At 54.1% G+C, this 27,072-nt stretch overlaps 1 protein-coding gene across 12 annotated transcripts; it reads left to right on the plus strand.

The window, feature by feature from the left end:
- The first annotated feature begins 281 nt into the window (after positions 1-281).
- PSEN2 (presenilin 2) lies at positions 282-27,072 on the plus strand. Of its 12 annotated transcripts, XM_022579357.2 has the most exons (16): positions 282-358; positions 1,226-1,349; positions 5,228-5,313; positions 5,881-5,916; positions 9,854-10,050; positions 10,300-10,353; positions 12,277-12,491; positions 13,753-13,894; positions 15,138-15,194; positions 16,015-16,082; positions 16,786-17,006; positions 18,018-18,116; positions 20,650-20,733; positions 21,091-21,192; positions 24,926-25,044; positions 26,339-27,072. In XM_022579357.2, the coding sequence occupies exons 5-16, from the start codon at positions 9,874-9,876 to the stop codon at positions 26,492-26,494; spliced, it is 1,494 nt and encodes a 497-aa protein (XP_022435065.1). In that variant the 5' UTR covers positions 282-358; positions 1,226-1,349; positions 5,228-5,313; positions 5,881-5,916; positions 9,854-9,873; the 3' UTR covers positions 26,495-27,072. The 12 variants fall into 12 exon arrangements, with proteins under 12 accessions (XP_022435065.1, XP_022435066.1, XP_089763553.1 ...); XM_022579358.2 differs by lacking the exon at positions 1,226-1,349 and having other exon boundaries at positions 286-358; XM_089907397.1 differs by lacking the exon at positions 282-358 and having other exon boundaries at positions 789-1,349; positions 21,094-21,192.

The following is a 27,072-nucleotide window of genomic DNA, read 5'->3' on the forward strand; positions in this document are numbered from 1 at the left end:
CTACAAGACAGGAGACTGTCCACGAAGCAAATGCGCTACTGCCCTATGGTGCTGCCGCCAAGGCCTTCTTACATTACAGGCCCAGCCTCCACTCACTCTAAGGTCAGTGCTCAGTCCAACGTCAGGTCCATTCCGGGGTCCCTGCGGCGAATAGGCATAAGCCAGGCCTCTCTCGCGCCCCTTGCCTTTCCAGGGCCGCGGCTCCGGTTGGGGCCCCGACGTGGACCGGGGAGCGTAGCGTCGCCTACGGGGCGGGGGCGGGGCGGGGGCGGGGCGGGGGCGGGGTCTGCGCCGGCGCCGGGTCCGGCGGGCGCTCTGCCAGCTGCGTAAACAATGCCGGAGGACCGCTGCGGAGCAGGTGAGCGGGCTGGAACGCGCGCGCGGGTCGCGGCCCGGTCGCCCGCGGCTCGAAGGACACGGGGTGGAGCCGCAACCCGCGAGCCGGGCCCTGCCCTCCGCACGCCGTTCGCGGCGGTGGGTCGCGGCCCCTTGGAGGGTTCCGGGGCTGCGGCTCCAGCGGCCGGGGAGGGGAGGGCGCCGGGACAGCGGCGGGGCCGGCCCGGAACTGGGGAGTGGAAGGAGCGCGGGGAGGGGCCCCAGGCCTCGGGCCTTCAGCAGGGCCCGGTCCACCCGGCCGCTGGAGCCCTCGCCGGGGTGGACGAGGTGCGGGCTGTTACAGGGCCGGGGCATTTAAAGGAGCAGTGCACGTGGGTCTCGAAGGCGTGCGGACGCGGCATTGTGTTCCTCCCTCCTGGCTGGCACCTAATGGGCGCCCAGTTCTGCCGGCCTGTGGCACCCGGCCCGGGCAGTGCTTGGCGGGGGCAGGAGGGGAGGCGGAGGTCTTCCCGCGTACTTGAGGAACAGGACCTCAGGCCTGGGCTTGGAGACCCCAGTTTCGTTATCATTGGTATTTGGCCGTTTTATCAGGCATTTACAGCTGCGAGGAGACTTGCAGAATCTAGCTTTTGAAGCTGAAGAAAATTTTATCAATGAAGAAACTCAGCCCACAGAGCTAAAGTGACTTTGTTCAAGGTCACGCAGATCGGCTATATGAGAGCCAAGCTTAGAACCCGTTGTCCTGGACTCTAGTTCTGTTGTCCAGCCCTGGGACTAGACCTCAGCCCTTTGACAGTTGGGTGAAATGCCCCCGCCTGTGCCTTAATGAGTATTCCCTTTTTACGGTACGAACTGTGGATTGGTGCAGTACCTGCATCCTCATTTACAGACGGAGAACCTGAGAGGCATCCATCCCATCCAGAACAGTTGCAGAGCCAACTTGACCCAAAATTGACAACTTGGGTTGCCAGCCTGTCCTGAGAGTAACTGATCGGTACAGACCCCGGCTTCCGGTATGGATGCCCCTGACTTCTACATAGACCCCGTTCTGTAGACACCTGAGTCTCCAAGGACTTCAGCCAAGACCTTTGGCAGTAGTTAAAAGGCTTCGTATAAGCTGCTTCCGGTGTGTGAGCCTCAGGTTCCCCTCTGTGTGAATGTGGCCGTGTGGGACAAGGAAATGTGTTGGCAGCGGTGTTGTCTGAGCCCGGCTGGTGAAAGGGCCTCGGGTCCTGTCTCCAGCTCAGAGCTGCAGCTTCAGCCACCTGTCAGGCAGGCCATCCAGGTTTGTGCCCTGGGTGTGCGAGGGAGCATTCAGGGCAGTGGCTGGAGGTGGGGGTCTTGGTGGAATGTTGCTGTACAGGAGTGGGATGGTTGTTGTGTCAGGTTTTTAGGAAAAATTCTGTATCGTTTGGTGTTGAAGTATCTGTGCACCAAGTCTAGAGTCTGACATGTGCATGCATGGGAGGTGAATGCCCTGAGCCTGTCTATTTGAAGAAGAGGAGGACAAAGAAGAGCGTGGCCAGGGGCTGCCGCTCAGATGCGCCTGGGGGCCCGTCGCCCCTCCCCCCCAGCTCCCCTGTGGCTACTCACAGCCCCGCTGTACCCCCAGGCTTTGCCAAATGAGAGGCTCCCACCTACCTTGGCCTCTCTCTAAGTCACTGATGGTAACAATGACAATAACATAACTTAGGTTTGTCATATACAATAAAAAGCCATTTTGTACAGTGGTTGTCACAGTTGTCTTAAGAGCATCGATCACACTGAAGCAGTTCTTATTTTTAACCCTTTTACAGAAGGGGAAGCTGAGGTTCAGGGAGACAAGCAGCTTGTCCTGTTGTGTGGCTTCCATGGCTGTGAGCACCAGGATTTGAACCCAGCTGGCTGTGTCTTCTTCATCTTTTGAGTTTTTGCACAGGAGGCTTCCCACACTCATGCCCTACCCATGTCACTGCACTACCGCCCAGGACATTGCTCTGTGGTCTCCATTAGCAACTACCTGGCAAAGCAAAAAAAAAAAACAAAAATTTTTTATAAAGAAACCAAAGCAGTGTGTGTAGGTCACATTATGTTTTATTGGAGACATGTTTGGCTGTTTTTCAGCTGTTGATTTGACATTTAGACACTGTTTAGTTGGGGACTGGCAAGATAACAAATGTTTCTGCCAGTATTTCCACCTGTTCCTGGACTGCAGCAGCTGGGGGTGGGGCTGGGGGTGGAATACAAGGGCTCTGAAGCTGGCACACCCTCCACACTGCCCCTGGCCAGGGCCTGAGAGGTTCTCCGCACCTTGAGCTGGCCAGATCTGACATGGGCTTCAAGCCCTGTGTAATCAGTGTTGACTTCTTGACCTGGAGGTGGTGAGGCTGCTGTGTTCTTACAGTCTGGGGAAAAGGAATTTCAAATTGATCCTCAGGGAGGACCAGGTGTGAGGGAGGGAGATCATTTCTGTCCAGTTTCTTCGTTGCCTGGGAGAATGGGTTGCTGATTTTCTTTGCTAAAATACAGTCTTCTGGAGCAGTGGGAAGAAAAATTAAAGGGTGCTCACTTTCTGCTGTACCTTATCTGCTGAGACATATCCTGACCTCGTCTGTGTTTTGTAGGCTACCTGCATGACTATGGTCCTGGGCCACTGAGTATGTGACCCTCACAAGTACTTTACAGCAGCAGGGAAGAGCTCCTTGTTGGTAATTTGGAGACCTGAGCTGTAACTGTGGCTTCTGGTCATGGGCCTTAACCTTTTGTCCTTTTGTCCCTCTGGGCTTCAGTTTCCCTAAATGGGAAATGGGGTGCTGACCGGATGGGCTATAAGGTCCTTGCCAGCTCTGACATCAGTCTACGGACTTGCCCTTTTGTTTGACAAAATGTTCACATTGCCGGAGTGCCCTGGACTGGGGCTAAAGTGGAAACACCCGGGGCCTGGATGAGGCGTGACCTTGGTGCTCAACTCGTGTGTCTGGTGGTTTAGCAGATCGTAGCTTTCCAAGAGGGCCATCAACAGGCTTCTGTTATCCCTTCTCACTGAGTCCCTGCCTTTATTTCATCTTCATTATAACTACCGTTTATTGAGCTCTGTGCCAGACACTTTACACATTACCTCTAGTTTTTACAGTAATCTTGCAAAGTGTGCCTATCCTGCTTTTTACAGAAGAGGACAGGGGCCATGTGAAGTGGCCCGAGTGTGCGGGCCACTTGTCCCAGTGTGTGGTTCACATCAGTCAGCTAGCTGATTTGAACTCTGTCCGTTTCTAAGGCTCAGCTTTTGCCCACTGGCTTACTGCTTCTCATTAAAACAAACAAACAAAACCCCACAATTTTTTCTGGGCCCTACTCAACGGTGGCCACCTTCCCAGCTTCCCTCTGCCACTTCCAAACCGCCCCTTTTCCAGGCTCCTTCAGGAAATGAGAGAAAATGTTTCCTAGGAACTTCTGAGTAGGAAAGGGCAGACAGAGGTAACTCTAGAGCCTGGGTCAAGGTTTCAGGAGGCCCCATAGGGTCGCCTGGGGCCTGTGACTTGGGAGGGCGGAGTGGGACTTCAGGGCCTCCCTGTGGGACTCAGGCCCTGGCTCCGGCCGAGGCCACCTCCCTGTGCTGGGGAGAACCATCTGGCAAGTGATGTGCATCAGAGTATGGGCAGGGTGGATGGACAGATGGATGAAGGTCAGCCAGGGCCAGTACACGATCGGGGGAGACAGGCAGGCAAGCTGTGGGAATTTCTAAGGGAATTTCCTCAGCTCAGGAAATTCTTCCTTAGTATGAGGGAAGGCTGGGAACACCCCAGGGGTCATGGGAGCTCTGTGAAGTAACCGTGTGACCATAGACAGAGGCCCATTTAAAACCAATGCCACTCTCTTTGAGGCAGCACTGAAAAATAAAATGAACAAATGTGACAAAACAGAAACAGACCAACAGAATAAACTGTGGTTACTAGTGAGGAGAAGGAAACGGGGAGGGGCAAGATAGGGGAAGGGGATTAAGGAGTGCAAACAACTATGTATAAAATAAATGATACAAGAATGTAATGTACAGCACAGGGAATATAGCCAATATTTTACAATAACGTTATATGGGATATCTATAAAACTATCAAGTCACTATGTTGTACACCTGAAACTACTGTAATATTGGAAGTCAACTATCCTTCAATGATGAAAGGAAGTGAGGGGCACTGTTCAGTTAGGCCTGCAAAAACAAGTACCCGGATCCAAGCCTTTCTCCGCTGACCACCTGTTTGTCTTAAGTGCAGTGACTCCCAATTTTCTTTTGGAGCCGAAATTTCCATCTTTTTGCATGAGGCACTTGCGTTTACTATGGCATTTAAAGATCGATTTCCTATTTAGGTCCATTGGCCTTAAACTTTAAGGTCAAAACCTTTGCATTTCTCTGAAATGAAAATCAGGTTGAGGAAATTGGGCCACCAGGGTTTCTATAATAATTGCAGGAACTGCTGACACAGCAAGGTTGGGGAAATTCTCTGGGTCACACTCCCTTGGTTTGGCTCATTCAGCATTTGGATCCCATTCAGCTGATTAATGGGAGTGAGCAGTGGCTTCTTTGGATGTTTGATTTTACATCCTAATGCACAGAGCTTTGAGCCACAGTGCTTTGTTCTGGGAAGGGTTTCCAGAATGCAGTCTTAGGCACCTGTTCCTCCCATTAGCTTCTCTGCATTTTCCCGCTGCTCCGTCAGAGAGAACGGAGAGCCGGTTGCTATGTGGTTGATAGGATTTGACATCAGCAGTAGGAGAGTCACCCAGTCCCACCAGCACCTGCCTGTGAGTCAGCCTCCCGGCAGGAGTTCTTGGCGTCACTGGTGCTCTGATGTGGAGAAACATCTAGCAAGAAGGTTGTTTATCTGCATACATTTGAGTGGTGATTTTTCCCTCCAAGGATTGCAGAGTATCATCAGTCTTCAGTTCCAACTTAGAAGCAAAAGGAAGTACATCCCAGCTGCTCTGTTCTCCTTCAGGAACCAGGTAATAAGAGGGGTTAGGAGAAGGTGTAAAAGAGGCTTCCTGAGTCCATCTGTTCCCCCCAGTCCAGGGAGAGAGGATGTGGGAGAAGGCGGGATGGAAGAAAATCTGTCTAAATGTTGATGCTTGTTATTTCCCTTTAAAAACTTAATAGCTTTACAAAAAACGCCAGGCACAATCCATGTTTATTATAGAAGCTTTGAGAAATGCAGAAAAATATAAAGTATCACCCACAATCTCACTATCCAAAGATAACCACCATTAATGTTTTGTAATATTTCTTGCCAATCCTTCATATACATGTATTTTCTAAGACAATTCAGATAATTATGTATGTCAAGTTTTATATCTATTAAATTTAACATCTTGTTTTCATATGTTAGTAAATATTCTTCTTTTTTTTAGTAAATATTCTCTGAAGTGAGATTTTTAGTAGTCATATGTTAGATCCCATCAAATGGATATATTATCATACAGAGTCAGGCATCTTGGTCATTTTCACTTTTTAAAAAAAATTATAAATGACTGCAACAACCATGTTTTTATGTAAATCTTTTATTATTTTCTTAGGACAAATTCCAAGAAGTAGCATTTCAGGATCAAAAGGTATGAATGTTTTTAAAGCCCTCGATTTTTACTGCCTTCAGAAAGCCTGGTCCATTTGGTACCAGCGACGCTTGAGCCCCAGTTTTACCACACCCTCCTTCAAGGTGGGCATTGCTTGGGGACTTTTTCAGCCAGACCACTCTCTTCTCCCCCTGTGGCTCTCCTAGTCTGAAAAGCACCTGCTCATCTGCCTCCCCAGTGGCTCTCTGACCAGGCACAGGGTATTCAGGAGGAAGGACTGTTCGTTCTTTCACGCCCCCATTCAGCAAGCAAGTTGTACAGAGCAGTAGGTGTGCCAAGCTAGGTGAGCGAGGTGCCCTGCCCCTGAGACAGGGAGGTGAACTGTAACTGGACACTTCCAGTACCAAGTTTGGGCCCTGGCTGGGGCATCTGATTACTCAGCAGCAGCTCCAGGGAAGGTCTAACACCAGCCTAAGAATTGCCCAGGGACCATCTCAAAATGCAGATCCCTGGACCTTTGGCCAGGATGGAACTTAGGATCTGCATTTTAAATAAGCACCCTAGCGTAGCATTTAAGAGCCCAGAACCTGACCACCTAGGTCCAAGGATGACTTTGACTTTGAACCTATCACTTTTTTTTTTTTTTTGAACCTATCACTTTTTAATTCTTGTTCCCTCATCTGTGAAATGGAGAAGGATAGCAGCACCTCGTACCTGACTGTTGTGTTTAGTGCATAGTGAGTGCTCAGCAGCTGTTCTATCACCACCCCTCAGGTGGCCTGGACCACTTTGAAAAGCAGCATCTCAAGCATCTTACAGCTTTCTGAAAGTCCTAAGCCATGCCCTCAGGTGCTAGGAGCTCTGAGAGGCACCTCCACCTCTGCTCATGACCGCCAGGCCCAGAGGGCTGCGATTAGAGCCACAGCCAAGTCCAGCCCTTCCCTGCTGCAGCCGCTCTGTGCCCTGGTTTTCTGGGAGTCCTGGGCAGAGCGCAAGGAGGGAAGGAATCTTCTCAGGGAGCGTTTGTTTTCTCGCGAGGAGGCCATGAATTACATGTGGTGGATGGAAAAGCGTGTTTTGTAGTTTTCTGACTTCCTGCCTCTGTGCAATGCGATGCTGCATGGAAGGGATACAGTCCTTTTTTAAGCTCACTCTCCCTGGGCGTGTCCTTCACAGACTTCGGGAGGCAGAAGTGCATTCCTGGGATTTGGTGACTGGCTGAAGAAATGGAAATTGGAAGGACTTTACTTGATCCGGGTCCCGTGCTTTTCTGTCCCCACCCGCCCCGTAGCTCCCTGTCTCCTTCCAAGAAGCATCTTCACTCCTTGTTTGTCCATTTCCCCACTAGGGGAAGAGGCAGCCAGGATGCTGCAGCTGTTGTGGTTCTGAAGGATGAGCTTGCCCTCTGCCCTGGGAGTGCAGCCCTGCCGTTTAGGTGCAGGGACTCCTGATTTGCTCCTCCAGTCGTGGTAAAGACAAATCACAGGCCCTCCAGAGGTGTGGGAAGAATAGAAGGAGTGAGATCGTAACTAAATTATTAATTCGCACCCCAAACAAATCTGACGTGCTACAGAATAAAGTATGGAAAGAGCCACTGCACTGCTCCAGTTGGAATGTCCCGGTTTAGCTTGAAGAAATGCAGCCAGCTCTGTGTGCGGGTACCCCTTTTTGAGTAAGAATAGACTCACCATTACCAGAGTGGGCAGCGAGGGCATCTCCTGGGTCCAGGCAGGGGTCTGTTTGGGATTTATCTGGCAGGGCCCAGCCTTGCAGAGGAGGAGCGCTTTGAAGTTTTCCCTTCTGGGTCCCCATTAAGTAGTTTTCTTTCGTTACCGTTACTGTAGATGAAGGAAGCTAGGAACTTCCCGAGGTCTCACAGCCTGTGGGGCTGCAAAGCCGTGTCCCCTCCAATTGGGCTCTGAGGTAGACTCTGCTGGTCCCAGGTCTGGGCGCTGAGAAGCAGATCCGCCTCCTGGGCCCTAGGCCACACTAGTCCTGGGGCCTCCCGGGAAGAGGCAGGAGGGCTCAGCTGGCCCTCTGCTCCCACAGAGCGCACTCTGGTCACATCCCTCTTCAGCACCAAAACCCTGGCTGGCCCCCTCTGCTAGCTTCACCTCCCCCTCCCCGGTCAGGCCTCCACGCCCCGCCCTGGGATGGTCTGCCTCCCACCACTGGCTCCCTGGTCCCCACCTTAGTCGTAACTGCAGTAGCACAGCGTCCTCGTCACCCCTCCTGGCAGCTGCTGTACTTTACTTCCTACTGATGTCACTACTGCTGTCACTCCTGTACTTGTCTTATCTCTGCTGAACCCTGGGGAGCTTAGCGTGTTCATTCTGAAATCCCTGTGAGAGCCACGGGGGAGCCTTTTGTGAGGGCCCGAGTCTGTGAGGTGAGCAGAGTCAGGTTCTGCCGCGGGCCTATACTTGGGGATGGAGTAGAAGTCCAGCTGGGAGTAATCCAGGCCACGGCCTGGGGCACTGTCTTCAAAAACAGCAGCAGCCTCGGACCCTGCCAAGATGAGCAGAGCTGGCTGACTCAGCAGAAGGAACCTGCCTGCTCCACTTGAAAATCATAAATTCTTGGGGGCAACTGACGTGGAGATGAACTTTGAGCTGAGAGCAGACCTGACTGTGCCGAGTGGCGTGAGGCTGCCCCAGGGTCCCAGGAGGCAGGTGACGGGGGAGCTGGCCCAGCCGCTAGCCCAGCTGACCTGCCCAGGATGTTGGTAGGGCTCTGGGCTGCCCCGGCTTCCCGGTGGTGCTGCTCTGCCCGCACCACTGCGACACAGCAGTCCCAAGGGACAGGCTCCCTCCCATATGGTCCCTACAGCCTTGTTTTTTCCTGTGGGTCCCACGCTCAGCTGTACTTCCCCAGCGCGCGCGCACGCACGCACACACGCGCACACACACACACACTCACACACACGCTCGCCTCTCGTGGTCTCGGCTCACTGCTCCCGTGGCCGTCACTTCTAAACTCATGACTCTCATCTCCACCTCAGGCCCCAGCACTCAGCTGCCTCCCAGGCATCTTCACCCTTTTAACCCATTTACATTCAGCAGATTCCTGGATCAAATTCACAGTGTTTCCCCTGAAACCTTGTTCTTCCGCTTCTCCCATCCTACTCCCTGTCTGGCCCTAGTCCTGGACTCTGTCCCATTTTGTCCCACACATCTGGTCCTGTCTGTCTACCTCCTACCCTTTCTGGATTCCCTCTCCTTACTCCCATCCATTCTTGCCACCTTAGGCCCTCTTCACCACCCACAATTGTCTCCAGGGAGGTCACCTTTCCTTCTTTTTACTCCTTTTTCAGTCAGTGGCCAGACTGATATTTCTAACCAGAGATCTAGATCTGTCACCTCTGTCCTCGGGGGACGAAGCACACCTCCTGAACTCGGCACCAGAGACCCTTCACACCTCCACAGCATCACCACCCCAACCCCGGCAGTGCTGGGCTCAGGCTGGAACATTCTTCATGCCCTCTGCCATTCCCTCCCCCCTGGGAAAATCTGTCTCCGTCAGATGACGTTATCTTCTCCAGAAAACACTCCTGATCTCTGAGTTTTAGTCCCTTCTTTGTGCTTCTGTACCTCTTGATGAACACCTGGATTATATAATTTGTCACGTTGGACGGTTGGTTTTTAATTTTTTACGACAGAAGTGTCATTGGCGCACAATAGGTGCTGAACAGATGTTTGTTGATTGAATGAGTGAGTGTGCTGGCAGTTTGGAGGGGCTCTGACATTTCTAGTTGGGGGTTTTGCCCCCTGTGGCCTGGATCTCCTCTAGCCAGTCCCTCTCGAGGTTGCTGCAGCCTCAGTAGTGGCTCCTGGAGACTGTTGCTTTATAGCAGTCCTTTGACAAGCACGTCTTGGGTGGTCATTGCGGGCTGTGCAGGTCTTAAAGCCGCCTCTCACCCTCTGCTACCTTTGCCTCGCAGGAGAGTGGAACGAGGTCCCCTGTGCTCCTTTTCCAGGCACGTTCGGAGGTAGGGTCATGCTCACATTCATGGCCTCTGACAGCGAGGAAGAAGTGTGTGACGAGCGGACGTCCCTGATGTCAGCCGAGAGCCCCATGCCGCGCTCCTGCCAGGAAGGCAGGCAGGGCCTGGAGAACGGAGAGGGTGCCGCCCAGTGGGTAGGTTCCCACCAGCAGTCCAAGGCCTCCGGACAGGTACCTGGGGTCCCAATGGACAGAAACCAGGCATTCCCTGATGTGGGAGGGAGGGGAAAGTAAAGGTGAGAATTGGCCAAAAGGGCGGGTGGTCCACCATGGTGGATCCTAGGTCTGTGAAGGCTTGATAGTAGACTCTGCACAGACACAGCCTATTACAGATCGACTCCGCAATGCACTGAGTGATTCTCTCCCTCCTGGCCCTGCCCCTTAGGTTTGCCTTCCTAGTGCAGGTTACTATTTCCACAGGAACCTGAGAGTGAGTTTGGATGCCAGGACAGGCAGCGCAGAGACGAAAGGACGGTAGGAGGAAACTGCTGGAGGGAACCTTTTTGGTAGGTGGCCAGACATGGTCACCAAGAGGTTACCTGATTCATGTTTGACTTTTGAGCTGGGGATGTGTCTTAGTTCAAGGCTGCTATCACAAAAATACCATAGACTGGGTGGCTTATAAACAACAGAAATTTATTTCTCACTGTTCTGGGGCCTGGGAAGTCAAGATCAAGGTGCCGGCAGATCTGATGTCTGGTGAGGACCCACTTCCTGGTTCATAGGCAGGTGTCTTCTCTCTGTGTCCTCACCTGGCAAAAGGGGTGAGGGAGCTCTCTCGGGCCCCTTTTTTTTTTTTTGCGGTACGCAGGCCTCTCACTGTTGTGGCCTCTCCCGTTGCGGAGCACAGGCTCCGGACGCGCAGCCTTAGCGGTCATGGCTCACGGGCCCAGCCGCTCCGCGGCACGTGGGATCTTTCCGGACCGGGGCACGAACCCGCGTCTCCTGCATCGGCAGGCGGACTCTCAACCGCTGCGCCACCAGGGAAGCCCTCGGGCCCCTTTTATAAGGCACGAATCCCATTTGTGAGGGCTCCCCCCTCGTGACCTAATCATCTCCCAAAGGCCGCACCTTCTAGCACCATCACATTGGGAGTTAGGCTTCAGCGTGTGAGTTTGGGGGACACAAACATTCAGCCCGTAGCAGGAGGGGTGGGCTGCACTGTGATTTTACCTCTGCAGCCTGCAGGGCAGGAGACTGTAACAGTATGAAGTGGAGGATATACTTGGGAGAGTCATCTAGCCAAGCCACCTCCCTCCTCATCAGGGTAAAACAACATCTGAATTTGCCTAAATTCCATTCTTCGTTTTGCCCATTATAGTAATTTTTTCTTCCAGCCAGCCTTATTTCCCTTTGCTGAAACTTGAGCTCACTTCTCCTATCCTCCTCTGGGCTCTGAGAGAGATCTCACCAGCTCAAGACCACTGCACAGCTACTCCTTAGCCCGTTTCTTGCTAGTTGCTTTGTCTTTTATCTCCTGGAGTTTTTGTGCATTTCAACTATTTCAGTTCCTGTTCATTAACAGTGTTCCTTTCTTTCTCAGATGAATATATAGATGGAATCCTCTCTGCAGAGAACTGATACCAAAGAACAGCCACTTTTGATTTTTGTTTCATTTGGCTTTGTCTTGGCTGTTAATGTAATTAACAAAGCAGCTAATGATCCTGAATTGCCACAATTCCAAAACAAATTCTTGCAGATCAGTGTGTGCCAGCGCCTGGCGTCCTGTCCTCCTTCTCTGCCTCCTCATTTATACGTAACCCAGATCCTCCCAGATGCTTGATGCCCAGTTAGCCTCTTCGCTTCGGAGCTGCAAATCTTGCATGCTTGCTTTGGGGGGCGGGGCGGGGTGCAAAAAGTTCAAAGTAATTTCTTCCTCTGCAAATTCCCAGTGTCTTATTAACAATCAGAGACAGTCCCCACGTCCCCATGTGTGCTGACCATTCTAGTTTGTGATGTTTCAACCAACAAAGTTTAATTTCTGCCCTCCTCCTATCACCTGGCCTGCCAAATTAGCGTGGCCATGTGAACAGAACTGAGTGGCATCCTGAGTCCCTATACTGAAGGAGGGGACAGATCTTTAGACATGCCCCAGACCCATTCTGCAGACCGTCCTCTTCCACAGCTAAGTGGACCGTCCTCTTCCACAGCAAAGTGCCCTCCCTTCCTGAATCTGTGGTGGTCAGCGCCAACTTAAATCTCTCGTTGTCCTCATAAACTTTTCAAATGTCCTGCAATTCCACCACTCCCACATCTAAACTACAGCCCATAGACTGGTTCTTACATCTGGAAAGCAACATTCAAACTTCTCGTTTCCGGTTCCAAAACACCCATGCGCCACGTCGCTAAGGCCTCTGGGGGGGCATTCCGTGGCCCTCACAGTGTGGTTTCCCACAGAGAGGCCAGGAGAGCGAGGAGGACCATGAGGAGGACCCTGACCGCTACGTCTGCAGCGGGGTCCCCGGGCGGCCACCAGGCCTGGAGGAGGAGCTGACCCTCAAATATGGGGCAAAGCATGTGATCATGCTATTTGTGCCTGTCACGCTGTGCATGATCGTGGTGGTGGCCACCATCAAGTCCGTGCGCTTCTACACGGAGAAGAATGGACAGCTGTGAGTTGGGGGCTTGGCGGGGAGGGGGAGGGGGAGCTGGGGGAGGGGAGTACAGCCTGTGTTGGCCCCATGCCAGCAGTGAAGAGCAGGGCCGAGGAGCTGCCCGAGTCCACACCCTGGTCCGTCCACTGCCTCCTGGCTGTGTGACCTGCCTGGGTACACTGCTAACCTTTCTCGGCCTCAGTTTCCTCGTCTATATGATGGGTTTGATAGCAAGGTTACCAGGAGAATTGAGTGAGTTAATCCACATAAAGGGCTTAGAAGAGCATCTGCCACCCGCCGGGCAGAGCTCCAGCATGCTGGGTCTCACTGCAGGAGGCAAGCCCTCCGTCCCAGGTGTGGCTGTACCACCCATCACTGCGTGACCACAAGCAAGTTGCTTTCTCTCTGGGCCTCTTCATTCATATCCCCATGAGTGTAAACCAAGGAGGACCAAATGATTTCTTAGCTCACTCCCGGCCTTGCACGGGAGATTCTGTTTCTTTTAACAAAGAAAACGCAGGCAGAAGCAGCAGCCTGGGAAAATGGGAGGGCTCTCTCTGCTCCCTCCCCCAGCCTCCCTGTGGTAATTGCTGCCTAGTACCTTCTCTAAACATCTTTTTTTTTTTTTAGGGAGTTTTTGTTAAATTTTGTTTATGGTTTTTTTTAATGAAAAGAGTAGAGAAAGAAGCCCTTGCCCTCAGGAAGCTTGTAGTCTGTTGGGGGACTCAGAGCAGCTCAGGTGAAAAGCGTTAAGAGACCTTGAGCACTTCGCGGGCAGTTTGTTTCCCTACGTCCAGAGCGAGGGATCAATGAATTACCTTCTGAGTTTATTAGCTGCCTGTGCAGCTATGGGGTTACGCTGGGTGTGGGTAGGGGAAGCAGCGGGGGCGGAGGCGTCCTAGGCTCGATGGGGCTGATAAGGAAGTGGATGTAGGGAACAGCTGGGTCTCCCTGGACCAGAGCTGGGGATTGGGGTCAGCAGAGAGAAGCACTTCCAGGGGAGGGTTGAGTTGGTGTGGGGGCCAGGGGAGGCCTTGGTGAGGCCAGCCAGGCCCTTCCGTGCGGCTACATCGGCTCAGTCATAGGCCAAAGTCAGGAGCCAGGAGACGGGAAGGCAGGGCAGCTCATGGGGATGGTGGGCAGCGCTTGCCAGGGCAGCCAGAGCACGGTGCTGAGAGGCAGGGGTGCCCAGGGCACCTGCACCCCAGGTCCAGGCTCCCTCGGGGTGAGGCGTACAAGCAGGCAGGGCACAGAGACCTAGCCCTTGCCCCTCCCTCAGCATCTACACACCTTTCACCGAGGACACATCTTCGGTGGGCCAGCGCTTCCTCAACTCCGTGCTCAACACCCTCATCATGATCAGCGTCATTGTCATCATGACCATCTTCCTGGTCGTGCTCTACAAGTACCGCTGCTACAAGGTGAGTGCCAGTCCGCCTGCTTTCCTCTTGCCTGCCATGCCTCAGTGCCTCTTTGGCAGCAACCCTGGCTCTTTTTTTTTTTTTTTTTTTTTAACAGAGTTCATTTTCCTTCTGTAAAATAGACCCTGATTTTTGGTGCAGGCGTACCTCGTTTTATCGGGCTTCACAGACACTGCGTTTTTTTCAAATTCGAGGTTTGTGGCAACCCTGCGTTGAGCAAGTCTGTTGGTGCCATTTTTGCAACAGCATTATTTTTCAGTTGATGCTGTTTTAAAAATTTTTTTAGACATAATGCTATTGCACACTTAATAGACTACAGTATAGTATAAACGTTAACTTTTACATGCAGTGGGAGACCAAAAAATTTGTGACTCACTTTCTTGGGTACTCTCTTTATCGTGGTCCGTAACCCAACCCAACCTCGCTGAGGTTTGCCTGTACTCTTTCCCACCCCACCTCTGCCCCGCCCCCATGGATTACCTAATACTCCTGTCCTTTGAATTTACACATAATCCCACTTACTTGAGTTCCTCTTTGCAGTGTTCATAGGGTTACTTCTCACGTTCAGAAGTTAATTTTATTTTGCTTCTCCTTCTGAAGAAGTGAGATGTTCTATTTTAGGCTCCTTTCACCCGATATACTTCCCCTCCAAGTTTATTTTTATTTTCCCATTTCCCTGTCGGCTGGAGAGGTACAGCTGCTGTGCCGAGGTCTTCCAACACTGGGAGACGTTCGGGCGGGCCCCCTGCTCTGCGGGGCAGTCCCAGGGAGGAACAGGGGAGTTGAGTCCCCAAATCGTCCATAGACATCCGTAAGCTTTTAGGCACGGGTTTCAGGCTTTTCTCCCAAGGAAGGCTTTGAAGCCCTGAAGACTGAACGGAAGTTGAACTAGACATTACCTGATTTAAAACCGTTCACACACAGGTGTGTGCGGCACTTCATATTAGGTTGCTGCCATCTGTTGAGCAGGTAGAGACAGATGGGGAGGCTCAGTCTAGAGGGATGAGCCCCGTCCCAGCGGGGGTGACCGGTGGGGGTGAGCAGTGTGGGGGGGAGTGTCCGAGAGCTGGAGCTTCTCAGTAAATAGCTACCTGTATAAAGGCAGTTCGTAACTGGGGCAGGGATGGCCGTGGGTGGCAGGAAGCAGGGTAGAGGGCTTTGTGTTTGGAGCAGAGGATACAGCACGTGTAAGGACAAGCTAGAAGGAGCATGGCCAGTGAAAAGCCGGTACTGCTCTGGTCAGCAGGTGTCACGCGACCACTCCCAGGGACTGTTAAGAGGCAGCTCGACCCTCCGTGCAGTAAGATTTACTCCATGACGTGGGCAGGAGACAACGGTGGACTGGGCAGGCCCAGGTGGGATGAGGAGAGTCAGCACATTCCAGAGGCGGCCCCTTCCGCTCTGGGTGGAGCGCACAGCATGGCAGACAGACCAGGTGGCTGCTGAGGTCCCCAGCGTCCTGAGCTGGTGACCGATGGTTCTGTCCTCCAGGGAGGCTGGTAGCGGTGACCACCATGCCGCTGCCGGCTGCCTAAAGGACTGGTTGAGGATCAGCCCCACTCTCGCCCTTGACCCTCCCTTATTTGGCCAGGGGAGGAGGAACGTGTCTTTCTGAAGACCTGTCTCTAGGCCCTCAGGTGGGCAGTGACTCCCCGGGCTGACTCTTCTAAACAGGCTACCTCAAGAGTCTTCCCTGACCACTCTGTCTAATAAAGTAGCACCCCAGTGGGTCTCCTGTCACTTTATCCAGCCAGGTTTTTTTTCATAGCCCTATCACTTCATGCTAACATGTGTCTGTGTGTCTGTTGTCTCACGCCCTCACACTGGGTTGTAGCCAGTGGGCGCAGAGACCTTGCCAGCCTTATCTCCAGAGCGTGGAATGTGCCTGGCGTGTCCAGAAGGAGTAGAGTGCTAGGTGTTCAGACCTGAAGGAGCTCCAGCTCCTTCGTATGCTGGCTGGGTTACCTGGAGAGAACTCCTTGAACGTCTGTGCCCTCCTTATCTGTAAAATGGCCACCTTCCAACATAGTCAGGGAGGAGCCTAAGGAAGAAGGGTTTCCAGGCCTGGGCGTCAGTCCCGAGGACCGGGGCCTGCGACCATGCTGCCTGTTTCCGTCTAGTTCATCCACGGCTGGCTGATCATGTCCTCCCTGATGCTGCTGTTCCTTTTCACCTACATCTACCTTGGGTGAGTGGCAGCCGGTGGGCAACAGGGTCCTTCGAGACCCCTCCCCTGTGGTACGAGTGGGTCTGAAGGACCTGGGAGGGAAGGGCACCCCTTGGTCTCCACACCTTGCCCGTGTTGCTGCTCCAGGAGCCCGGCCTCCTCGACACGGGAGTGGAGCTGCGAGTTGGGCCACACGTCTCCTTCTGGTTCCTGATTTAAAACAAATAACGCAGAGCCATCACAGAGGGGGTTCTCTGTGAACCCCAGCAGGGGTGGGGGTGTTCGGGGGCAGAGTCCCCTCAAAATTTACATTCTGATCTTCGGGCTGGGCCTGGGTACCTCCTAGTTTATGGGGAAAGGGATCTCTCTTGCCCTGGATTTGGGACATCAGCCTGACCCAGGGGCCCAAAGAGCCTGGAGGGACAGGAGAGAACACTTTTCCAAGGGCCTTTTCCACAGGCAGAGGGTCTTCCAGGCCGTGCCGGCGCACGTTTATGGGAACCAGCCCAAGGGTGAGACGTTGGGGTACTCCCCACCGTTTCATAAATTTTTCAAGTGGTTACGTGTGGGGCTCATGGAAACAGGGAAGGAGATGTAAGCAGGTGAAGCCAGAGGTTGGAAGAACCCAGGCTGGGACTTAATGATGGAAGGGTGTTGAACTGTGTCAGGGTCTTAACATCTCCACTGAGTTTCCCAGCTCACGGGCTTGACTGTGGTCCCGCAGGGAAGTGCTCAAGACCTACAATGTGGCCATGGACTACCCCACCCTGTTCCTGACCGTCTGGAACTTCGGGGCGGTGGGCATGGTGTGCATCCACTGGAAGGGCCCCTTGGTGCTGCAGCAGGCCTACCTCATCATGATCAGCGCGCTCATGGCCTTGGTGTTCATCAAGTACCTCCCAGAGTGGTCTGCGTGGGTCATCCTGGGCGCCATCTCAGTGTATGGTAGGTGGGCCATGAGCTTGCAGGGGTGGGCCATGGAGTGACGTCCAGGGCTGAGTCCTCACTGCTGGACAAGGGTGATGGGTGTTGAGAAGTCTCCCCTCCCCCCACCCCCGCCCCGGGAGGCCTGGATGATCCCCTTTCTAGAAAGTTCACCTTTGTAAAAAAAAACAAGTGGGGTCCTGTGGAATCGTGACTGTTGACATGGTTACTAATAACAGCACTCACACCGTTAAGCACTTTGCACGCTGGAAGTCATTTGTTCCTCAGAACAACCCTGAGACTGGGCACAGTACCGATAAATAACGAGCACCCAAAACGTTAGCTGCTCTTCAGTTAGTATAGTCGTCCCTCGGTATCCTCGGCGGATTGGTACCAGAACCCCCTCAGATACCAAAACCCGAGGATGCTCAAGTGCCTTGTATAAAATGATGTATTATTTGCAGATAACCTACGCACACTTCTCGAGCACTTTAAATCATCTCTAGGTTACTTGTAATGCATAATGCAGCATAAACAATATGTAAATAACTGCCGATGTGCGGCAAATACAAGTTTTGATTTTTGGAACTTTCTGAATATATTTGATCCACAGCTGGTTGAATCCATGGATACGGAACCCAGAGATATGGAGAGCCGCCTGTATCAGTGTGATAGCCATCACCAGTACTGCTTCTTACGTTGTTAGGATAAGGAATTTGGGGCTCAGAGAAGTGGGACTTCAAGCCCATCCTCTGGCCTCTGAGGCACACAGCAGTTCCCTGTTTGCAGCTAGCCTGTTTGGACACCGCTCAGACCCCACTGTGGGCTGCAGCCAGTGCAGGCTCTAGGGATCGTGGCTGAAACCCGGGGGTGGGATTGCTGGAGCAGCAGGGCGTGGTCTGAGAGCCTCGGCCTGGGGCTCTGGGACACGCTCGCTCCGACGCCTGGTGTTTAGGGGGCTGGTTCCTCTCTGGGGGCTGCTTGGGAATAAACATGTTTCTTAACATGCCAAGGGCGTCTTTGCTTTCCCAGATCTCGTGGCTGTGCTGTGCCCCAAAGGGCCGCTGAGAATGCTGGTAGAAACTGCCCAGGAGAGAAACGAGCCCATATTTCCTGCCCTGATATATTCATGTGAGTATATGATACATACATGGCTTTCGGAGGTGATGAGGAGATAGTTAACCGTTTCCCTGACGAAAGGAGACGAGGCAGCCTCGGTGACCCCAGGAGGGCTCCACCTTCCGAGACGAAGGTGGGCTGTGTCTTGCTCTTAGACAGGAAGAAACCTGGAAAGTCAGAGCAGGAAGAGGGCACCAGGGGATGTGGTCCTGCCCCGCAGCTTCCTCCCACCTGGCTCCAGTGGCACGTGGTGGCTACAGGCTGCGTTCCCATGAGCCCAAGGCCACCGACTCAGCCCTCCAGGCCCCTGATAAGGGACTTTGGAGAGGGACTCTTTAGGGTGGGGGTCTGGGGGGGAAGGGTGCGCCTACCTTTCCCTGGGCTACCTCAACAGCTTCGTGGATGGTTGAAGTGAAGTCTGTGAAGGGAATGCCCTCGGGGTTGCTGCTGGCCTCAGGGCCAGTACACTCGGGGATTTGTACTTATAAAGGCATCAACAGACATGCATCAAATTCATACTTTGTGGTGGGCGCTGTGCTGGGCATTGCGGTTGCCATGGAAACAAGATCCACAAGGTCCCAGGCCTCAGGGAGCTCACTGCGCTGTGGTTTTTATGCCCTCCCCTCTGTTACTCAAGTAGAGAGCCTGAATTTCTGGGGCTCAGTTGTCTGCAGGGCGCACTGGGAAACAGCCTATGAATGGCTAGAGTTGGCACTCTATACAAATGAAGAACTGAGCGTGTCGTGGAGAGCCGTTGGCGGCCTGGCCCCAGGGTGAGAAAGCACATTCCAGGCACAGCCTAAAAAATGAGCAGAGACTGTGTATGGAAAGACTGAGCCGTGTCAGACTTCCGCTCACCGTCGTTGTGCTCTGATGGAGCTTACATTCTAGGATGGGAGGCAGACAGGGACCCAACAGGCAAACGTAAGTCAGGAGGTGAGAGCTCCATAGAAAGATAAAGTGGGGTGTGGGGGGGAGCGTGAAGGACTCCAGGGCAGTGAGGGGTGCTATTTTACAGAAGGTGGTCAGGGAGGCCCTGTGTCATAGGTGACATTTGACCAGAGACCCACCTTAGGAATATCTGGTGACAGAACTCCAGGCAGAAGGAACAGTGGTAAGTGCAAAGGCCCTGAGGTGGGCGTGGGCCTGGTGTGCTCGGAGCGCCCCGAGGCCAGGCAGAGGGAGCCAGCGGGGAGCGGGGGAGGTCAGATCCTCTTAGGCCATGGTGGGGACTTGGCTTTTATTGCTGAGTGAGATGTGATGCCACTGGAAGACTGTGGACTGACCTGACTACGTTTTAACAGGACCACGAAGGTTGTATCAGGGACAAGGGTAGAAGCAGGAGCCAGGTTTGGAGGCTGAATAATAATCCGGGAGAGAGATGTTGGCGTTTGGCCCCAAGGCAGCAGTAGAGGCGTTGAGATGTGCTTGGACTCTACAGACATCTTGGAGGCAGAATTGGCGAGATTTTCTGATGGTTGGGGTGCAGGTTGTAAGAAAGAGAGTCAAGGTTACTGTCAGTTTTTTGGGCCTGAGCAACAAAAAGGATGGAGTTGCTGCTTACTGAGAAGGAGAAGGCCGGTGGGCGGGTCGGAGGGCAGTTGTTGAGAGCGTTCAGGGCATGTTGAGTCTGAGATGCTCACTGGACATTCAGATGGAGAGTTGGAGAGATGGGATAAGAGTTCAGGAGAGAGTTTCTAGGCCAGAGAGAGAGAACATGTTAGTACCACAGGATCCAGCAGTCCTGCTTCTGGACATAGACCCAAGAGGATTGAAAGCAGGATCGTGAACAGACTTTTGTGCACCCATGCTCATAGCAGCACTATTCACAATATCCAAGAGATGCAAGCAACTCAGGTGTCTGTGGATGGATGAAGAGATAAACAAAATGTGGTATATACAGAAAATGGATTATTATTCAGCCTGAAAAAGGAAGGAGGTTCTGACACGTGCTCCAACATGGATGAACCTTGAGGACATTATGCTAAGTGAAATAATCCAGTCACAGAAAGATAAATACTGTATGAGTCCCCTTATACGAGGTATCTTAGGTAGTCAAAATCATAGAAACAGAAAGTGGAATGGTGCTTGCCAGGGGCTGGGGGATTGGGAGTGGGTACAACGTTTCAGTTCTGCGGGACAAAAAAAGTTCTGGAGATCTCTTTCACGGCAGTGTGAGTATACTTAACACTATTAAACTGTACCCTTAAAGATGGTCAAGATGACATATTTCATGTTACATGTTTTTTTTTTACCACAATAAAACAAAAACATAATTAGTTCACCAAACTTGTTCACTAACAACATTATCATTGTTTTTGTGAGGAGGCCAAAAAAGACAGGAAGAAGCATCGTCTGCCCATACCTGGTCAGTGAGTCTGGACCCCCAGCGGCCCCCTAACAGTGGGGCATAAGCAAATACCCACAGGAACTGAGGGTCCTGTGCAGGCTTTCTGGGGACACAGACTGGCCCGCCTGCCTCCCAGGCCCTGGGGGCAGCCACAGGTAGTACTGCCTGAGGCCTGACCCTTCTCTCCCTCCCCAGCTGCCATGGTGTGGACAGTGGGCATGGCCAAGTTGGACCCCTCCTCTCAGGGAGCCCTTCAGCTCCCCTACGACCCAGAGATGGGTGAGTATCGGGGGCTGACAGCCTCTCATCATCGGGGGTGGCTTTTCACCACATCCAGCTCAGCCTGGCCTGGCCCCTGCGGGAGGCACGAGGGCTGGAGGGGCAGGTGGGAAGACCAGCCCCCCCGGACACGCACGCCCTGGGGATCGAGTGCGGTGGGACCGCGCTCCTCTGCCTCGGCCCCGTTCCTCTCCCTTCCCTTCCCTTGTGTGTGGACTGGAGAATCCTCTTTGGGTCGGGCAGGGTGTGGGGGGGTAGGGGGATGGTAAGGGAAGGGGAGCCCTGAGCTCAGAGAACCATCTGATGGGCTGTTGTCTCTCTCCCTTGCTCCCTGCTCACACGACACCGGACACCCAGAAGAGGACTCCTGTGACAGTTTGGGGGAGCCCTCGTACCCTGAAGTCTTTGCGCCCCCCCTGCCTGGCTACCCGGGGGAGGAGCTGGAGGAGGAGGAGGAAAGTAAGGTGTCCCGACCGTCTGCGTGGGCCCGGGTGGGGCCCCCTGAGGTCAGGGGAGGAGGGCGCGAGGGGAGGAGCCCCTTCCACATCAGAGACGGCTTCGCAAAGTCAAGGAGGAGCCTGCAAAGGCGCAGCCTTGTCGACAGGCCGCGGGGACTTCTACGCCCAGGCTGCACCTCGTGTGTGGCAGACATTGGTTGAGTACCAGCTGCGTGCCCGCTCTGCGCTGGGGGGCGGTCATACGGATGCAGCTCTGGGGGACGCAGCTACGCAGGCGTGGGCACTGACCGCCCTCCCCGGAGCCGGAGGACCGTGAAGGAGAACACGGGGTGATGGGGAGCGCTGACGGGGCTCATGACCTGTTTCAAGGGGTCCGAGGAAGTCGCCTGAGGAAGTAACTTCTGAGCTGAGCTCCAGAGGCTGAGCCACTGGAACTCGGAGAGGGGGACGCACAGCGGGGGTGTGTTTCCAGCTGAGGGGACCTTGGGAGCAGAGACCCTGAGGCAGACGGCACGGTGAGTTAGAGCCAGTGAAGGCAGGACGCTGAGACCCGAGTGCAGAGATGGGGCAGGGAGGCAGGCAGGGACTTGAGGGGCCTTCTGGATCAAAACGGGGATCTGGTCTGTGTCCCGTGAGCGGTGGGAGCCGTGGGGGGTGGGGGAGGGTTTTGAGCTGCACGGGAGGAGGGACATGAGGGAGAAGGGCAGGCTTGTGGCCGGCAAAGTGTGCACCTGCGTGGCCTGAGGACGTCCCCGTGCAGCCATGGGGGACGCAGGCGTGGGCTCTGGGCTCAGAGGGCCGGCTGGGCTGAGCAGGTCAGCGCCAACAGCACGGCTCCGTGATGGGACTGACAGTGGAGCTAGGGTGGAGACTCCCCCAGGCAGAGCCCCGGGTGTTTGGGGGCAGAAGGAGCTGGTGTGGAAGGCCGTCCTGAAGACGCACCCAAAGACGTTCTAACATATGGCTGTGTTCCCAAGGGGATTAAAATAGCCATTCCATCAGCACACGTTTATGGACCACCTACTATGTGCCGGGTGGCACATGGGAACAGGGAGGTGCTGCAGGATTAAAACAGCCTCTGCCCTTGAGAAGTTCCCTGTGGGAGCAGCCCAGGCGGGGGGAGGTGAGGTATAAAGTACTCAGGGCAGACCTGGGGAAGAAGATAATGCCGAGGTGGGCCTGGAAGGACAAGTCGGTCACCCGGCAGACAGGCTGCCAGGCTGCAGCCCAGGCCTGGCACTGAGCCCCTGGAGTCAGCACGGATCCCACCGGGGCACAGTCCACAAGGCCACCCTCGCTTCACACGCCAGCCACAAGTCCTGGGGGTCTCCAGGCCACCCGCACTTCTGACCGACTGGCTACGGATCTGGGGGTTCCCACACACACACCCCCCCCCGGTTGGAAAATTTGCTAGAACGACTCACAGAACTCAGGAAAGTACTAAACTTACAATTACAGTTTTAGTATAAAGGATACAAATCAGGACCAGCCAAATGAAGAGCCACATTGCTCGCAGGACTGGACTTCATCTCCAGGCTCCCTCTTCTCCCCAGAGGTTGGTCTGGCCCAGAGTCCCAACCCCCTTATCACATAACCACGTGGTCTTTCTGGAGACCAGTGCCATCCTGATCCTCTCATTTGCATAAATGATCCAAGGGGCTCCTGAATAACAAAGACACTTCTGTTACTGGGGAAACTCCAAGGATTTGGTCTCCCTCCTGGAACCAGGGACAAAGGCCAGTTAGATTCTTTGTTACACAGCAGCATTGGCAAAGGCTCAGATGAGAGAGGAGGAGGCCTTCCGGGAGCTCGGGGCAGTTTGGTGGCCCAGGCAGCTGGGGGCCGGACCTTCAAGGGTGCACAGCACTCACGGGAGCTCGAACTTCATGTTGCAGGCTGTGGGGAACCGCTAGTGGTTTGTTGCAGGGAATTGAAGTGAGCAGAGCTGCATCCCAGACAGATCCCGGGCAGCAGCAAGGAACACAGACTGCTGGGGGACAACCTGAGGGAAGAGCCATGAGGGCCCAACTCAGGCAGCAGGCTGAGAGGAGGTGGTGCCACCACATACCTGGGACGCACTGGCAGGACTTGGCTGGGCAAGGGATGGGCAGGGAGGCGTGGAGGGTGACGGGGGAAGGTGGGAGGCTCTGCAGGACGTCAGATGGAGACGCCACGGACACACGAAGGGGAGCGATGCTCAGGAACGTCAGGGTTGGAGACCCGAGTTGGAGTCACCAGGATATACATGTTGTCAGAACTGCGGGTCCCCAGAAGGTACCCAGGGAAGGTGTAGGGTCAGAATGGAGAGCGAGGGAGACAGCGTGGGCGACATTTACGGGATGAAGGGAAGGGCGCTTGTGGAGGACCCCGGGGAGTGCCAGCCAGGGGACAGGGCGCTGAGACAGACAGGTAGCTTGAGGGTGTCCACGGGGGCCGGGCGGTGGCCTGGCCAGAGCACGTTGGCTGGGGGACGTGGGACCTGCCGCCAGAGATCTCTGAAGTGCCTGGGAAGTGAGTGCGGTTCCTTTGAGAAAGAACTGATTGAAAAAGAAGAGAGAAGGGAAGGGAGAGGGCAGGGAAGCAGGAGTGGGGGTAGCTGCGAGAGGAGGCACGGCAAGAGAAGTCACCTCTGTGAGGTGACGAAACTGGAGTGTTTGCTCTGTGCCGAGGCAGGAGCCAAAGTGAGGAAACTGAAGTCAGAGAAGAGGGGCCGTGGAGGAAGGGACAGACCGAGGTGAGGGGCATCTTGCTTGGAGCCCAGAAGGGAGGCGAGGGGGGCGGACAGGGCAGAGCATGTTTCCTTGATGCAGACCTCCTCAATTCAAGTCTGTTTCTTAAACATTTTTATTGTCTGTGATGAATAAAATTATCCTATAAACAAGCGTACAGGGCAGTTGTACGAAAGGAAACAAATGAAAGCATTCTAGAAGCTCTTGTTTCCTTATCAGTAATGGATACACTAGTTACAAATTATGTTTACTTATTTTTTTAATTGAAGTTTAGTTGATTTACAATGTACATTTACGTATTTTTAAGGGACATGAGTCTCCAGAGAACCTCAGGTATTGTACATGTTCTTGAAAGTAGTGAAATTAAATTTCCTAAAAAGCATTTATAATTCAAACTGAGCGCTCAGTTGGGTAGCTTCCCATCAGCCCCAGGCAATGCATTTTATTCACTCTTGTCTTAACCAAGTGCCAAGCACCAGTTTGTTTGTTTTTTGGGTTTTTTTGCAGTACGCGGGCCTCTCACTGCTGTGGCCTCTCCCGTTGCGGAGCACAGGCTCCGGACGCGCAGGCTTAGCGGCCATGGCTCACGGGCCCAGCCGCTCTGCGGCATGTGGGATCTTCCTGGACCGGGGCACGAACTCGTGTACCCTGCATCGGCAGGTGGACTCTCAACCACTGCGCCACCAGGGAAGCCCGCCAAGCAGCAGTTTTACTTGAGTTATCAGAAATGCTGGCTTTGCACAGCCCAGAATGCAAGTCACTCAGACTACAGGTTCCCCCTTTTTCCCACTGGCTGCTGTTTTTTCAAGGCAGCCAGTCCTTGTCCCAGAGTCCAGGTGAGATGAGCTGGGCAGTCACACTACCCCATCTGCCCTCTGCGTTCCTCAGGACTCTGGCCCCTGGGCTGGGCAGAGAACCTGGGCTGTTTGGCTAGGGTCAGCCTTCTCTGCCGCTTCCTCCTGGGGCTTCCGAGACCTATGGGTTCCCTCTGTCTCCACCACACAGGGGGTGTGAAGCTCGGCCTCGGAGACTTCATCTTCTACAGCGTGCTGGTGGGCAAGGCGGCAGCCACGGGCAGTGGGGACTGGAACACCACGCTGGCCTGCTTTGTGGCCATCCTCATCGTGAGTGGGCTGGGGGATGCTCCCTGCCCAGCCCTGGGCAGTGGGGCCCCTGAGGGTCTGTCTGGTGGGGGGCCCAGGAACCCAGGGGAATTTTCAGGTGCTGTTATCCCTTGGAGGGGCTAGGCAGGGTTGCCAAGAAGATCCTCAAGATGAGACCGAGGTTTACAGGAGGCTCTGGTCATCAACAGATGCAGGCACAGCACAGGGGAGGAGTGACCAGGGGCTCTGACATTACTGAGCTTGTGCACCGGGTGCCGAGGTCTTGGCTAGCTCTGTGCATTTGTCTCACGGCACCTGCGAGGCAGGGATGGTGACCTGAGATTTACAGAAGACGGAATTGGTTGAGGGCCTGGCCCGTGGGCACAAAGCTGTGAGGGCCGAGCTATGATTTGAATTCGAGTCTCTGAAGCCAGGGCTGTGTGTTTTCCCTCCATGCCACCCAGGCACCATGGGGTTCTGAAGCCCCATGGGATCTCCTGGGACTCGAGACGGGGGCCCATCACTTTGAACCCCAGCAGTGAAATTTGGAGACCTGTACGTCACTTAACATGGTCAGATACACATGGTGGGGAAGCGTCTTATGGTGATTGGAGAGGTGGAGGCTCTGAACGGTGCATACTCGGCGTTCTGCCTGGTGAACCCCGGGTGGCACGTGGCACGTTAGGGCTGAGGCTCCAGTTCTGCAGACATTCTGTATTTGCCCAGTGTGTGTCAGGCATGGGGTAGTGAACTCCCAGGCTCCTCCACTTCCAGATTGTCTGCCCTGAATTCCTGCTCTCCCCAGGGATAGGGCAGGCACTCTGGTGTCCTGTCCCCACCCTGGACCACTGCCTGCATTGACTGGGCTGGGAACAGGATAGGCAGCCACTGTGCCTGCTCCCCAGGGCGGGGTCACGTGACGTCTTGGTTCCCTCGGTGTCAGCTGCTGAGAACATTGCTGGCTTTCAGTCCAGCCCGTCCAGTTCTTGTATAAATACACGTCCCCTTGGGGAAAGCTCCTCACCGTCAGGTCACGCCTCCCTCCAGCAGCCAGCCAGGGGAGGTAGTCTGGTAGTGGCAGCCCCGTTCTAGGGGTCAGGAGGCCTGCTTTCTGGTTCACCCGTCCATGTGCAGGGCGTTGCTACGGGGTGAGAACTCCTGCCCTCAGGCACCTCACAGAGCTGTTGAGGGGACCAGGGAAGATGACGGGGTGTCCAGGGCTCCTGAACCCAGGGACTGTACCATCACTGACTGCTCTCCGTCCCCCGTCCATACCCGTGGCCACCACCAACCCCCTCGCCTTTGTGTCCTGCAGGGTTTGTGTCTGACCCTCCTGCTGCTCGCCGTGTTCAAGAAAGCGTTGCCCGCCCTCCCCATCTCCATCACGTTCGGGCTAATCTTCTACTTCTCCACAGACAACCTGGTACGGCCTTTCATGGACACCCTGGCCTCCCATCAGCTCTACATCTGAGGGGAAGCCTGGGCACCGTGGCCTGGAAGCTGGAAGAAACGGTAACTGGATGCAGTTGTACAGTTGTACACTCTAGTGCCATATATTTTTAAGACTTTTCTTTCCTTAAAAAAAAAAAAAAGAGAGAGAGAATAAAAAAGTGTTGTGTTGACTTTGTGAAGAGGAAGGACCAGCTTTTTGGTGCTGGTTGTTTTGTCACCAGGCCGTGGCTCACCCCTTCGTGAGCATTTGCTTCACCAACAGGAGACGTGGGAAATCGGTCCAGAGGAGCTGAGGAAGGTTCTGAGATGTGGGAGGGGCTTGGGGAAGGCCCCTGCTCTCGCCCCACAGCCTGGAGTCCTCTGAGGGCCTAGCCGGAGGACGGGGCGCGTATATTCGGGACCGGGAGGTCACGCCTGGGACGGCATGTGGCGCCTGATCACTCTGGCCGGAGAGGAGAAGCCAATTTTCTCTGCAAGGAATGTTCCCGACGCTTTGTCTATGATGCTGTCATCATTTTATTACCTTTAGAGTCCTTGTTAAAAGCAGTTACTGCTGGGAAGTGTCTTAATATCAATAAATAGACGACTCCTGTTGCA

This window comes from Delphinapterus leucas, chromosome 1, assembly GCF_059928025.1.
Source record: "Delphinapterus leucas isolate spDelLeu-1000000601 "Yukka" chromosome 1, BTC_Dleu_Yukka2, whole genome shotgun sequence".
In the NCBI taxonomy this organism is placed as follows: domain Eukaryota; kingdom Metazoa; phylum Chordata; class Mammalia; order Artiodactyla; family Monodontidae; genus Delphinapterus; species Delphinapterus leucas.